Source organism: Equus caballus, chromosome 8 (genome assembly GCF_041296265.1).
Source record: "Equus caballus isolate H_3958 breed thoroughbred chromosome 8, TB-T2T, whole genome shotgun sequence".
Taxonomy (NCBI): Eukaryota; Metazoa; Chordata; class Mammalia; order Perissodactyla; family Equidae; genus Equus; species Equus caballus.
In genome coordinates this window covers 73,929,967-73,945,469 of record NC_091691.1, presented here as the reverse complement: position 1 = coordinate 73,945,469, position 15,503 = coordinate 73,929,967, and the positions used below count along the sequence as shown (strand labels likewise).

At 51.7% G+C, this 15,503-nt stretch overlaps 1 protein-coding gene across 2 annotated transcripts in view; it reads left to right on the top strand.

Moving 5' to 3' along the window:
- LOXHD1 (lipoxygenase homology PLAT domains 1) overlaps positions 1-15,503 on the top strand; it is a 168,601-nt gene that overhangs the window by 106,065 nt on the left and 47,033 nt on the right. For both annotated transcript variants that reach the window (XM_070275638.1, XM_070275637.1), the window contains exons 25-29: positions 417-581; positions 4,365-4,546; positions 8,450-8,566; positions 9,288-9,450; positions 13,206-13,360. In XM_070275638.1, coding sequence (XP_070131739.1) covers positions 417-581; positions 4,365-4,546; positions 8,450-8,566; positions 9,288-9,450; positions 13,206-13,360 — 782 coding nt within the window. The remainder of the gene's footprint in view (positions 1-416; positions 582-4,364; positions 4,547-8,449; positions 8,567-9,287; positions 9,451-13,205; positions 13,361-15,503) is intronic.

Sequence of the window (15,503 nt, the reverse complement as noted above, 5' to 3'; positions counted from 1 at the left end):
TCACAAACTGAGGCCAGGGAGCTCAGAGTGTCATCCCGCCACTGGGTGAAATTATGCAGTCCTTGTTAATAGGCTCTCTGGCATCCCTGGGTTTCCTGCTTGGAGTGCCTTCCACCCTGGACGGTGTCCTTGCTTCATTCCTCCTAGACTCTCTGCCTCCTGTCATCTCTTCCTCTGCTTCTTTGCTCTTGCTGCTTTGCCTGACAGCAGCCTGGAGCGTGATCCATCTTCAGCTGGGTGCACAGTTTGACAGGAATCATTTTAGCAATGCTGTAAGCAAAAGGGATGGTGTGTTCATGGTGGAGCTGTAGGCATCAGATGTCAAGCAGGGAGGGATGTTCTGAGTCCCTGAAGTTACCCATGGGAAGCCACGCCTGGAGAAGTCCTTAACGGATTCTGTGTCCCCTTCTCTCCAGGCAAGGCTCCGGGCTGGTTTGTAGACTGGGTAGAGGTGGACGCCCCATCTCTTGGAAAGTGCATGACGTTCCCCTGTGGCCGCTGGCTGGCCAGGAATGAAGATGACGGGGCCATCGTCAGGGACCTCTTCCATGCGGAGCTTCAGACGAGACTGTACACGCCATGTAGGAACCGTGCACAGCAAGGCTGGCTTTCCTCCTGGACCCCATTGCCTGCCGCCCCAACTCCGTCCCAGTCTCTCGTCCAACATTCACCCTGGGTCAGGCCCACCTTGGAGATTTGGGTCTCTGGCTCCTTTCCCAAATTCCCTGGTACCTGTGCAGGCTGTGGGCAGAACGCTGGACCCAGGGAAAGGAAATATGGGACTTATTCCAAACTCCACCCCAAAATTGCTGGTGACAACAGGCAGAGAGAGCCTGACCTATGTGGGGCTCAGTTTCCTCATCTGTAAAAGAGAGATAATAATGCAGGATGGTTGTCAGACCCAAAAAGGAAAAAAGATAAAGGTCTAACTGTGAGGGATCCTTATCAACCCCATCACCAATCCTTATTCCAGCCATTAACATGCCAAAGAAATGACCGCTGTTAGATTTTATCCTGATTGGGGACAAAAAAGAACTTGAAAAGAAGGTAAATGTAATTCCTTTTACCATCAAAGGAAAGGAGGAAGGGGACAATTTGGTAAAGTCTCAACACTTCCCTTCCACTGTCATCATCATCATAAAGTGCATATTAAATATTGATATACATATAGGGCCATATAGGTGCTGGGAATCTAACTGAAATCAACCAAACTATAAAAATCTGTCTGAATTTGCTGAAATCTGAACAAAACCCAGAGAATACAATTTCTTTCTAACCAAATAGCTACCTGTGCCGAGAGATTTCTCCCAAACAACTCGTACTTAAACAGTATGAATCATTGAGGAACCTTTTTTTTTTTTTTTCCCGAAGGGATTAAACTGTAAATGACCAGATCATCAGAATATTTTCTGGTTCAAAAACTGAGATAAAGTGACATTTTCCTCTCGTAAAGTCCCTGCACGTACAAAGCAAAAGCTGGATCCAGCCTCTGCCCCCGGGAGCCACCTGCAGTGTATGTCAGACACACTGACCTGACGGATGGACACAGAGCTGGCGGCAGTGTTGAGTGGGACCGTTCAGGACAGAAGCACCCATTTCTCCCTTCATGCCCTTGACAGGCTTTGCTCTGTACAAAAAAGGGAGTTGTGTGACCTGACCTTGAGTATATTCAGTTCCAGTCTGATATTAAAACAAGCGCGTTTGCCCTTTGTCTTAGATTCACATTGGCAAACAATGATAATAATAATAATGCAGGAAGGAATTGACTTTCACGCTGAAGAGCTGCGGAGGCAGCTTTGAAGTACGGTTCTCCCCACATGGGAGCACAGAGAGGAGAGTGTGCTGCTCGGAACCTACTGCCCTGGTTGGAAAAGGTCTCGGGGGCCCAAAGCCAGGGACCCAGGGTCTAGGGAGTGGCAGCCCCAGGAATGGTGGGGAACAGTGCCCAGTCGTCATTTTCAAGGGCCTAGGAGGAATCAAGACAGTTCATCAAGGCTGCCCAATACGTGAAGAGCAGAACAAGATGGAGCCACACAGGAGAGGCATGTAAATTAGGAAGGGGCTGTTGTGATGGCCCGAACTTATAGGCTCCCCGGGGAGGCAGGACATAGCATGGAGCCCTGAATGTCAGAACCATGCCCTGTTAGGGCTGGGAGGGACCTTAGCCTTCAACCTACGTTCTGAGGATCCGTGGAAGTCGAAGGGGGTGTCTCAGGGCAGCCGATGGGAGGAGGGGAAAGGCTGAGGGGGGAAAAGCCCCCAATTCATGCCATCCAGAAAAGCTCCTCAGCTTTAAAAAGTCAAGCTTTTTCTGAACATTCTTGATAAATGTATTTATAAGAATTCCACAGTTAAACAAACTGAAAACCACAGATCTGGTTAGACTCCCTCATTTTACAGGCGAGGAAGCTGAGGCCCAGAGAAGTACAGCCATTTGGCCAAGGACACACAGCTACTCAATGGCAGAGGCAGAACTAGAGGCCGAGAAGCAAATCTGAGCCCAGGCCTAGAGGAATGAGGGCTGAAGGGTGGGCTGCTCCTCCCAGGACGTTTCCAGGCCTGCTCCTACTGCCCGCTAGCCTCAGGAGAGCTCCTATCCGTTGCCATCTTCTCTGCTCAAGGCCTCCCGGGCCTTAGACAGTGGGGAAACCCAAGAAGACTCAGAGGAAGGGGCCACACGCTACAGAGATGGCGCCTCCGGTCCTGCCTGAGGGCCTGGCAGGGTCAGGACTGTGTTTCCCCTTAACCTGCTACTGAGGACCCTGTTCAGGCTAGTCTGATATTAAGCTGACCAGCAGTCACCGCCATAGGCTACCCCTCCCTGTGGTTTGTGGGTAGGCAGCACTCCTCACCTCCAGTTCACGACAACAGCACCCCTAGAGGCTGACCACACAGGATTTGGGGTCAGACAAGCCGGGGTTCAAGTTCAAGTTCCACCGTTGACAAGCTGTATGATCTGGGTCAAGATCCTTCACCTCTCTGAGCCTTGGTTTTCTCATCCATAGAGTGGAGTATAGTAACACCCACTTCCTGGGGTCACTGTGAAGGTTAAAGGAGCTGAGGAATGTAGACTTTTTAGTACAGAGCCTGGCAAATAGCAAACACTCAAGGAATGACAATTGCTACTACAGTCCCACAGCAAAGTAACCATGATAATAAAAGGCAATTCCTCCTCTGGAGAAGGTTGGGGTCACCTGTGAGAAGGTGACTTGTAACGGGACTCCTTTCAAGGTCAAGACCACAGGTTGGGTAGATTTCTGCTTGAACTATACCTCTGGGTTTTTCATCCTTTTTTGTGTGACTTAGAGTAAGTATGCACATTTATATACAAATGCAACAAACAATAAGTGCCACCAAAAAGCTTTATCTTCACTATGTGTGATGGACAGTGATATTTTCTATTCGATTTCATTCAATTCCATATATTTTTTAAAATACTGGTGATGACCCACCAAATTCACTTGACAACCTGCTAATGGATCTCAGCCCGTAGTTAGCAATACACTCTCTTAGAACACTGGTCTCAACTTTAGTGTGGAGTCTGGGTTAAATATTTAGAACCTGTATTTTCAACAAGCATCCCAAGAATTCCTGAAACAAAAGGTCCTCTGCTCATACTGGTGGCCGCCCACCGGGAAGCTGCTTGCCAATAACACTGATGGCCAACCTCTCTCTTCAGGACAGACAGTCCCTGCTGGGACTGAGTAAACTCTGGTGCATCCCTCACCTCCTCTACTCCCCTCCCCAATAGGAGACTCCTATAAAGTGAGGGGACATGAATGAGGGGGAACAGAAGGCCCCCTGCAGCATCCAACCCAAAAAGGGGCCAGATGCAACATGGATGAATTGGGGAGGGCAGGCCAGCACGGAGTGAGTGAGGGACTGGGAGCGGGGGACGGGAAGAGAAGAGAGAGGACTCTCACCACTATAGACTGGCTGATCCAATGGGAAAGTTGCCCCCTGAAATATAATTCTCTTGTTTATAGGGTGTCTATAGCTAGGGAACACGTTGAGGATGCTTTACAGATGAGGAAACGGAGGCTCATAAGTGACTTGCCCAGGTCACACAGATAGTCAGGTTAGAGCCTGTGCTTTCAGCCAGTCGGTTGTACTAGCTCTGTGATGTGAGAGCCATGGAGACCTGGTCTGAGGTGACAGGGGCTTCCTGTGGGCACTAGGCATGACAGGACACTTCCCCCCACTCTGTGGTTGCTGGACGACAATGTGAAGGCCCAAATTCCTGGGCAGCAGCTCCCTGGTAAAGGGGCCCAGGGTGGCGGTGCTGGTGAAGAACTCGACCTTGCCCTCGTTCGTTTTCTGTTCTCACCTCCCCTCTAAGCTAACCCTCTGTCCTCCACCCCCAGTTGTCCCTTACGAGATCACCCTCTACACCAGTGATGTCTTTGCTGCTGGTACAGACGCCAACATCTTCATCGTCATCTACGGCTGCGATGCTGTGTGCACCCAGCAGAAGTACCTGTGCACCAACAAGAGGGAGCAGAAGCTGTTCTTTGAGAGGAAGTCCGCCTCCCGCTTCATTATGGAGGTACCTGGGCTCAGCAGGCTGCCGGGGAGCCAGGTCTGGGAGGTGCGGCAGGTCAGAAGAGGGGGCAGGAGAAAGAGCCCTGCGCCCAGAGGCAGTCACGTGCCTTTCACCTTGATGGGCTGCTGCTGGTGAGGAAGACGGGCAGTTCCTCCGAGCTCTCTGGGCCTCAGTACATCCGAGTACCAGGAGGACGGTGAACCTCGCCCTGCCTCTCTAGGACTGGTGTCAGCATCAAAGGTGATAAGGAGTGGACAGGCCTTGGGGAAACTAGGGCACAATTCCAATTTCCCTGGGGCCATCTCCAGTGCTACCAACAACAGACGTGTATCCATGGGGACAGCCTGGCTTCCAGACCTGCTCGTCACATAACTGTGCCTTCTGCTCACCTGCCGAGCTAAGGCCGAACAACCCAAAACAGAAGAACATCCTGTGTGTTCCTTGGCTCCCCCTTGGCTCTGGCCTGGGGGTTTACTGTGGACGTAGGTCGGTCACCTTAGTACCCTGTCTGCTTCAGTTCAGTGCCTGCCCTGTGCACGCCACTGTGTGCTAGGTTGGGTGGAAGAGGCAAGGGAAGAGGACTCAGACTCTGCCTGCAAGGGGTTGCAGTCCGGCTGGGGAAGCCCTGACCTCCACACAAAGCTAACGGGAGAGTCTGGTGATCGTCGTCATAACTGGTCCTGTGGGTCAGAAGGCGCTGTTGTAGGGCTTTATGTATATTAATTCACCTAACCCTCACAGCACCTCTGTGCTGTAATTACCCCTGTTTAAAGATGGGGAAACTGAGGCACAGGGAGTTTAGTAGCTTGCATAAAATCACACAGCTAGGGCATCGTGGGAGCTGGATTCAAACCCAGGAGGACTGGCTCAGAATATGGGCTCTTAGCTCCTGCTAAGACCAGCCCGTGATGATGAGGACAAATGGCAGGGCTGACTGAGCACGCCATGGGTGTTCAGAGAAGGGAGAAGGCTCCCTGCAAGTGGTGGCTTTGAGCTGGACCTGAAAGTGGGATCAGCAGGGACAAGGAGGGGAGGCATTCCTAGCAAGGGGAACATCGTGGCCAAGGGCTGGACGTGGAAATAAACACAGCGTGTGGTTTGAGGTTTGGCCAGAGGGGACGGGAGGAGAGTGACGTGACTTGGGTTGAGGACCAGATGAAGCAGGACGGAAGGGGGACAATTCTGAAGAAGAAGAGGTAGGAGTCCCAGGAGCCTGGACTCCCCAGGCAGTGGGGACCTTTGGAGATGTGCCCCTTATTTTCTGATGGGAAACAAAGCCTCGAGCACCTTCCTTCTTCCTCGGTTGGTGTCTGTCCTGGGGACTCCCTGCTGCTCCACCTTCTCTGGGAGCAGTCAGCACTTGTGGGAAGGGTGCCACCTTGGTGGAATCTTTTGACAAGGAAAATTCAAGGGTGATTCATCTCTCCGCCCAGACCACCCTCTCAGCCACCCAAGTTGTCGTGGTGGGTGAGTCATCTGAGCCGATGCCGTCAGTGGCCTGGGCAGTGATTGCACCTCAGCACGTCTTCTGGGGAGTTTCCTCAACCAAGTGCCCACCAATGGGCAGCTGTAATTTGCCAGCAATTTGTTGTTATTTTTTTTTCTTTTTTCTTTTCAAATCTATCTGGGGGTTGGGGGAGGGTGAGAGCTTGAAAACAACAAAAAAAGCTTTGTGTCCCTCTCTCTCCATTTCTCTTTTCTGACCCATCTTCAGGTAAGAGGTAAGAGCCCTGGATTGCAAACTCATAACCCTGGGTTCTGGTTCTGGCTCAGCCACTAACTCCTGAGCAAGCCGCTCCCTCTCTGTGGCCTCATCCTAAGACACAGGGACTGGCCAGGAAAGTAGCAGTGACAGCTAGTATTTATTGAGCACGTCACACGTGCCAGCCCTGTTCTAAGCAGGTGACGTTTATCAACTCATTTAATCCTCATCACCATTCCGAGAGTTCTGTAGTACGAGTATCTCATTTTACAGCTGAAACAGCACAGGAAGGTTAAGAAACTTGCTCATGGGTCACAAGGAATGAACGACAGAGCCAGGATTTGGACTCTAGCAGTTCAGTTCCCGAGCCTTCTCTGCTTAACTCTTCCACATCTTGGGAGAACACAAGGGTCCCTTCTGATTCTGACGTCATCTGAGTCCATCCCTGAGGCCCACCATCCCTGACCAGTGGTCCCCTAAAGGTCTCCTTGCTCTCTGCGGGGTCACAGCTGAGATGGGCACCCTGGTACAGCATGTGCAACTGAGTGGCTGGATGATTAAGATTTTTAAAAGTACCATCGAAGCCGAGGTCCTCACATCTCGAACATCAGAGATGAGGCAGGGACGGAGGAAGAGAGGCCCTCGGACAGAGGGAGAGGTGGGTGGATCTTCCGTTCCTGGTTCTGCCAGGCAGCTTAGCGTCTTCAAGTGGAGATTCTGCGGACCGTGTTTCTCTCGTGAAAAATAAGGCCTCGTTAAAAGTGTCCACGGCACTAACATCGGCCTGAAATCACCGATCTGTATTTAATGATTCAGAAAGCCCCTCGCAGGCTCGCAGGGGGTGCCACTTCTCTGATGAGGTGTGGGTGAGCCGGCCAGCAAGGAGTTGGGGGGCTGGGGCGGGTTGTGGGGTAGCAGAAGCAACAGCAGCTGTAGCATCCTCGTTGCTTCAGAGAGTTTGCAGCAATGTGTTGTTCTCCTGGTCCCTTGCAATGAGAGAATAGTTAACAAAAAGAACCATGTCTGTGATCTTAGACCTAGAAGTGACCTCAAGGGGTTATCTTGCCCATGTCCCTGCCTTCAGCTCCCCCATGTTATAGATGAGGAAGTTGAAGCCTGGAGGGTCAGTGGCTTGCCTCAGATCACAGAGCCAGTAGGTGGCAGAGTCAGGGCTAGAATTGGGGGGGGGGGGGGGGGGGATGAGGGTAGGGGGTGGGAGTTGGGGGAGGTTCCTCAAGTAGTGCTGATGGGCCTCCCCTTGGCTGCCAACTGTGGGTGGGTGGGCGTGTGGGGAGGGAGGAAACCTCTGGTTGGAGGCTGCTTCAGTTCATTCGGAGGTCGCTTCCGTCTATGGTTCAGAGGCTTTGCATTTGATGGATGACTCAATCAATCATTCAGACGCCATTCACTCATCAAGAGCCCTCATCTGCCCTGGAGCTGACTGCGCTGTCTCCTCTGAGAGCTTGAGGGAGCGACCAGGCAGCCAGCTCTGCAGAGGGGCTTCCAGGAAACTCAAGTCTGCACAGCCTGGGGGGTGCTATAGGGTGCTATAAGAGCCTATCATAAAGAGATTTGACTTTCTCGAGGTGATCAAGGGGATTTCCCTGAGGAAATGATCCTTGTGCTGAGACCCAAATGATGAGGTTGAGCAGACACTGGTTTAGAGGAAGAAAGGGGAGAGGCAGGGAGAGCATGTGCAAAGGCCCTGTGGTGAGAAAATGTCAAATTTGAGGGACAGGGATTTGAGGGATATAGACGAGCAGTGGCTGAAGGTGAAGGGGACTCTTAGGGGCCAAGGAGAAGGCCAACCTGGCAAGACAGGGCATAGGCAGAACTGGAACTCATCTTCTGTTACCCAAGTCAGTTCTCAAACAGGGAATGAGCTGCTACAGCAATAAGTAATGGAAGACAGAGAGCTGGGCTCCACCATGAAGAGCGGAGACAGCCTCCCAGAGGTCGATTGAACTGAGTTCTGGAGTCTAGGCTGATTTTAAGTGAGGGAAAGGGAAAGGAAGCAGGAGCGGGGAATGTGCAGAGGAGAGTGGGCGCTGGCCTGGCTGGATGATGGGACATACCGAGAGAAAATGACCTCTGGAAGTTCAAAGGGACTCAAGGGTGGATGCCCTGGGGAGACAGGGTGTTGCTGAGGCTGTACTTTCCTGGACCCGCCAGCTAACATCTGGTGCCTTTTCTCCTTGCCAAAGTTAGAAGACGTGGGAGAAGTTATTGAAAAAATTCGGATTGGCCACGATAATACAGGCGTAAATCCTGGGTGGCACTGCTCCCACGTGGACATCCGCAGGCTCCTCCCAGATAAAGACGTGAGTTCCTGACCTGTTTGTCCTGTTGTTTCTTTTGCCCCTTTCCAGAAGAGATTCCAGGCAGATTTCCTACAAGAACCTACAGCCTCATTAAGTTGAGATAAAATCTTAGGAGGAAAATTCCTGCAGTCCACTCAGGGTGCAGGAACTGGCTCAGGTCCAAGGCAGAATCTTTTAGAACCTGGTTTAGGGGTGAAGGAGGAGGGTCTTGGCAATCAGGTCTCTGCTCCCCACACCCAGGGCCATACTACTAGTGAGTGACCCAACGTGCCCTTCCTGCGACTCAAGGTCAACTCACAGAAAGAAATCCACCCAGACAACTTGGAAAACATTCTGAAACCACAGGATTCTAACCGAAGGGTAGCCCTCAATCATGGCTGTAGATTTGAGTGATTTGGGAGCAATTTAAAAATACTGAGGCCCCCCCGTTACCCACTGAAGCTAAGTCTGCAGGATGGGGTTCAGAGATCTATTTTTAAGTGACCCAGGGAACCCCGCTTTCATGAGCCAATCCCTCATGTGGTTGTGGAAGTCTTCAAGTGAGACTGGATCTGCTGAAAGTGGGGCAGGGCTGGAGGGGGGTCTCCCCTGTAGCTTCTGCATTATCCCATGGGGCTCCATGACCCCTGTCCTTGGTCTCTGTGAGTGTTGACATGCTAATGAACTGAAGTTGGCGGTTTCCACATTAAGGGCTAATTTTCCTCTTTCCTCCTCACCCCAGGGCACAGAGACCTTGACTTTCCCTTGTGACCGATGGCTTGCCACGTCGGAGGATGACAAGAAGACCATTCGAGAACTGGTCCCTTATGACATCTTCACTGAGAAATACATGAAAGATGGGTCCTTAAGGCAAGTCTACAAGGAAGTGGAGGAGCCTCTGGACAGTAAGTGTGCTGCGGACGCCCTCACCCTCAGCAGCAGCAGCCCTCCCTTTACAGCCCCTGCCCCGTGCCAGGAGGAGCCTTTGCCCCTAGCAGGCAGGCTCTGTTATTATCTCCATTCTGCAGAGACGGCAACTGAGGTTCACGGAGGTTACATAAGCTGCCCAAGTTCACACAGCTAATAAATGGCAGAGCTATTCTTCAAAGTCTCAGCTGTCTTGCTCCACAAAGGACTTGTGCTCAAGTCCTTTCCTGGCCTGACAGTGTGATAATACATCCAAATATTTGTTCTCTTGTGCCTGGATTGTCCTGGTCCTTGTCTCTCCCTTCTTCTTGTTTATTTGGCTACTAATCTGCAGGGTTTGCTATTGCTGGATCCAGCCGTCTCAACCAAGTCTGAATCCAGAAGCATCCTGGATAAATATGTAACTGGATTCGTGTGTGTTTTTTCTCAGGGTCTGGATGCAGCTTCAGGGTGTCGAAAGTCATGGTTTCTTTTCTGTTGGTGCCAGTTACCTTTGCCCCTTCCTCACTGATGTGGTTTTCTCTGCAGGACTTGCACCGGCCTGACCATGTACTTCTCGTACTGCTTCCTTTGCTTGTGAACCACCATTTTCTGCTGCTCTCTGCCTAGCCTATTGAATGCTGTTTTCCTTTCTCTTGCCGGGCGGTGTTGCTCCAGGCTCAGTCCTTAGCCTTCTTTCTTTCCACACTGTGCATGTGTGTGTGCGCGCACATGTGAATGTGTGAGCACACACACACATGCATTCTTCCTGGACCACATGGACAGAGTCACACCTTTGTTTTGACCAGCAGTGCCATTGTTCATGTCCATCCCCACGTTATTCACCAGCTAGTCAGCTCCAAATAAGCTTTAGCTATGTCAAAAATCAAATTCACTTGTGAAAAATAGGCTTTCTACCACTGAGGATATACGAAAGAATACTATGGGTCTCCACGGGGGCAGTCTATATGGTTCAGAGATGCTCCCAGAGCTTGGAAATTCAGCTTCTATTTGTTTCATTGCCTTCTTGGAGAAAAACTAGAGTAAAACTCAAGATTCTGGGCCCCATAGAGAGCTAAGAGGATGTAAGACAGCCATAGCTCTAACATTTCCTTTAATCTGAGTTGCCACTCAGTGATAAAAACAAGTGTTGTCTCAATAATGTGCCTTTCCCTACCAGTATCCCTCGTTCCGAATTTTCTTTGCTATTACATCTGGGGGGGGTAATTTCCTTTTCTACTTGGATCCCAGAGGCCACCCTGGAAAGCCATCCCAGTGGCACACTTTGGCTGCTCTAGATGAATCACCTGCCACAAACCCACTCTGTGCTTGGTGGTGTTTCTAGGGAAACATCTTCCACTGAGAGCTGTGTGGCCTGGGTGGGACGGGGAGGGAGGAGGATCCAGAAATAGCCGGATTTGACTGCACAACCGCATTGCTCAGCACCCAGAAGCTGAATCAGTTTTCCTAATTCCCAAAGGACTGGAGAGAGCAGTGGGGGGTGGAAGACGGGGGAGAAGGACAGCCATTTATTCACAGCCCTGGTGACACAGCACCCCACTCCAGCACAAGGGCGCCTAGAAAAGGTCCTATTCAGGTGTGGAGAGGGCTGAAGGCACAGCCAGGAAATGGATGGGGAGAAAAAATGGGGGAGGGGGAGACAATCGACTGTTGTGTCTAAACTGTGACAAGGCTCCTAATGTTACCTCCTGTCAGTATTAGCCAGACAGGCTTGGGTAGTGTTGACTCTTTAAACAGCCAAGAGAAGATTTTATTTGTTCTTGCAACACAAGAAATGTTCACTGGATTCTGCACTGAGCTGAGCGAGATGGGAGATGGAGGCAGTGTGACTAGTCCTGGTTCCTGCCCTTGATGGGGGCAGGCCTCTGAGGGCAGTTCTCACAGTACACCAAGGAGGTTTGGGGAGCAGAGTGCTGGGTGGGGGGCTACGGAGACGGGGAGGATGGGTGAGGAGAAGGTTTGGAAAAGGGGCATCAGGAGGGGATGGATTTCAGGTTTGGATGTGAGTTTGTGACCTGTGATCTTGTCAAGGTGGACGTGTCCACTGGGTGACAGGGGCGCGGATCCAGAGCACAGGAGGGAACTGGGTTGGAGATACAGACTTGGGCACTCACGACAGTCAACAGCCGGGGCATGCAGAATGAGAGCTGAGGTAGTGGGCGGAACCCGGCACGCAAGGGCATCCAAGGGGCTGGCAGAAGATCAGGAACTCGTAAAACTACTCAAGAAGAAGCGTCTAGAGAGGCCGAAGGACAGCAGGAGAGAATAGTGCTGTAGAATCCCAGGGAAAATGAGGAAAATAACAGGAGCCATGTGGGCGTGAATGTATTCCATAACCATGGGTATGAGCAATTCACATCACCTTACATTTCTAAATTTAATGAAATGTGGTGTGAGCGCACTTGCAAGGTTGGTAAGAAAGTCTTTCTTAGGCCCTGCAGAGAGGGGGAATCCCCTTTCGAGGGTCTTAGAAGAATCCTGAGACTCACAGGAGGGGCCTGGCCCTTAGTCCAAGGTGTGTACCACCTATACCTATAGCTTCCTGCCACATCGTCACACTGCTGCTGCTGGCTCTCCACTGACATGCAGGTATCATTTCTCTGGGTGGCCGGAAATGCTTCTTCACGGACTCTGGATTTGTCCAGAGAGCCTCTCTTCAGCCCTGAGGCCTCCCACTTCAAGTCCCCAGATGAGCCCACAGCCATCTCCCTATTGGGTCTCTGTGTGCATGTGAGGGGTTCCTGCCACCCGCGGAGACGCCCAAACCCTCTCCCGCCCCCGGGCTGGGAAACTAACCTTCTTCCCAGTTGGGCCACCTCGCCCTTCACCACAAAGCCACAACTCCCCTCCCTCTGCTTGAGGGTAATCTAGCCAAGTCTCCTCTTCCTTGGGCTGAAACTTGAAAGCTCCTTGGATGGAGGGATGTGGAGAGGGGACTGAGAATTCTCAGCCTTCAGAGCAGCGTAAGATATGCCTTTCCTGCTGGAGTGGAGGCTGGGGAAGCAGATACTTTATGCTTCCCTGATGAGCCCACAGCAGCAAAACAAAACAGGGCAGCACTCATTTTTATTTTCCTTAATAATTTTTAATAACTGTCACACCAGTATGTGTGGAGCGCTTCCCACAGGCCATGGGAGACAAAGGAGAGGGTGGCAGTCACTGTGGCTTTGGAGAGAGGAGTCTCCCTGGGGAAACTGGGGGCAGATGCTGGATGGCAGCAGATTGGAGAATAGGTGAAAATGGAAATGGACTCTGAGGAAGCTATTCGCTCAACAATATTTGATGTTCTCCATAAACTGTCCAGGATGACCTGGCACGGATACTGGTCACCGTATGGTGGGATGGCACGTTATCGTCAGCATGTCAGGGCAGGTAGATTGAGTGACCATGGTGTGCACACGTGTCAGGTGGTTTCCTGAGTCTTTCCCCCAGGACGCTGTAAGCAGGCGGATGGGTGGACGGTTCGAGGGGCACTGGGGGAAATCTCCATCCTTGGCTCTTAGAGGCCACCTGTGTCCAGATCAGATGGGCGACCTTCCCACTGGTGAATCCAGCAGGTTCGTAGCAGAATGTTCATAATTAAGCAAATAAAAGAAAGACACTGACTCATCCTCGAAGCCCAGGCCAGAAGCTTAATATCTCCTACAAATCCAGTTCCCGTAAACCTAAATGATGCCATCCTTTTTTTCCTGTCCGTCCATCTGTCTGTCTGTCTGTCCCACTGCCTGCCCAGTTGTGCTGTACTCCGTGCAGATCTTCACAGGAAACGTTCCCGGAGCAGGGACGGACGCCAGGGTCTACATCACCATCTATGGAGACCTGGGGGACACTGGGGAGCGGTACCTCGGCAAGTCAGAGAACCGCACCAACAAGTTCGAGAAGGGAACGGTACAAGGGCACGCTGAGTTTACCCGGCTTCCCTTCCCCTCCCAGGCCCAGTTCTCTGGGGGCCAGCTCTTCTTGGTCCCCGAGGCTGTGTGGGAACTTTGTGGAGTGTCCTACACCTTGACATGGGCATTTGTCCTTGTACCTCCCCCTGCAGAGCAGCTGGTCCCCTCTCCCTGCCCATGCATGGGCCTGGGTCCTGCATGTGGGGTGCGGGTGGGGCTTCAGCAAGTCTTTTTGAGCCCTAGGTTGTGGGCTGTATGGGACTGGGTTGTCTTCAGAAAATCCAGCTCCCTGTGGGTGGGTCATGAGAGTGGTGGGGGCCGCGCTGACAGAGGCTTGAACTGGGGGTCTGGAGGCCTGGCTCTGCCGTCAACTCCTTGTCTGGTTGAACTTCTCTGGCCTTGGTTTCCTCATCTGTAAAATGAGGAGCCTGACGTGAATCAGTTAAACCGTGTTGTACAGAGCCTTGGTTAGCACCGAGGCCCTTGGGAGCCATGGAGGGATAGAGGGGGCAGACGGGCACCCCACTCCACCCATGTAGGTCCACTTTGACCTGGCTTATCTGTTGGGGTGCAAATCAAGCCCTCTATTAAGCAAAGGGCTCTGAGGCTACAAGAAGGCTTAAGAACCACATGACTGGCCAGCGTCTAAGGCCAGGCCAGCTCTGACATGCTGTGGTCTTACAAAATGAAGACATCTGTCCAAACTTCCCTTCCCACCAGCCCGGCTTCCCTCTCCCGCTGTGGCTCCTCTCTGTCTCCGTGTCCTTTCTGCCTTACCCCCTTCTCTGCTTCCTCAGCCGCTTTTCCTTCTCTCCGTTCACCGAAATCTGCTGGAACCGCCCCCCCCCCCCACAGGCCAGGCGATAGCCTCAGGGTGATCAAAGCAAGGAGACTGGCTCTTAACCCAATCTGTGGCCTTGCCTGTGGGGATTTTCTGCATCCATCAGTGGGTGTATATCAGGGGTCCCCCTAAACCTGACCCTCAGCCAGGCATGACCTTTACTATTGACACACTTGCTGCTGGTGTGGAGGAAATGAGCTCTGGGACAAAGAAAGCAGGTGTCATCTAAACGGGTCTGTGGCTGGCTGGTGACCCCATGAGCCAGGTCACCTGGAAGGAGCCCCAGCCTGGCTACAAGGCCCCCGGGGAGTCAAGCCCCAGGGCTCCCATTCGTTTGCTCCATCATCCAGCTATGAACCATGTCCCCTTAGCTTTGGTTACTCCTTGTGAAGAGGGAATAGTGACGTGATAGCTAAGTAGACCCCTGGCCTGAAAAACAGGACAGGAAATGTAAGAGCACTTTGCATCAGGGAGAAATACTTTCACACACACACACACACGAGATGTAATTGTTCCCTACACTTATAGCTAATAGGAGGTCTATCCATTTTGGACAAATGAAATGCCAACAAGGTCGAGTGACTCATGTGGTGTCCTTGGCTTAGACTAGGGACACAGTTATCAGGCTCACCCGCACATGATGCTGTGGGATGTGGCAGTACCATTCAGCGGTCAGGCGCTCAGCGCTGTGGCTGGGGCCAGATCACCTGAGCTCCAATCCTGGCTCTGACACTGACTAGCTGTGTGTTCTTGGGCAAGTTATTTAGCATCTCTGTGCGTTAGTTTCTTCCACCATAAAATAAGTTAGCCGAATGAAAACATGTGAAGTGCCTAGAACCACCCTGGCATGAAGATAGCTCTTTGTTCATGCTGGGCATTGTCGAGGCATGGAGAGCTCCTGTCCCCTGCCTTTGTTGATGCCCGGAGCCAACACCTGGTACATGTGTTGTAAGACAGCAAGCTGAGGCATCCAGCTGATGGATCCACTTTTGTGCGGGGCTCTATCCACAGAGCCTGGCACAGAGTAGGCACAGTGAATATTTGTTGAGAGAATAAATGAATGAAGGTATAACTGAAGGTGATGCAATCCATTCTCCTCTGTGTTCAGAGTCAGACTTTTTTCTTTCTTAGCAATTGTTACATCAAAAGAAAAATCTTCACTCCCCTCTGTCCCATCCCTTTCTCCTCCTTTCCTCCGGTTTTGATGTCCCATCAGGGGAGCTGGAGCTACTTCTGGCTCAGTCCCTGACGATTTGTGGGACTTAAAATTCATGCTGAGCATCTAAAAGCTTCCGTTTCT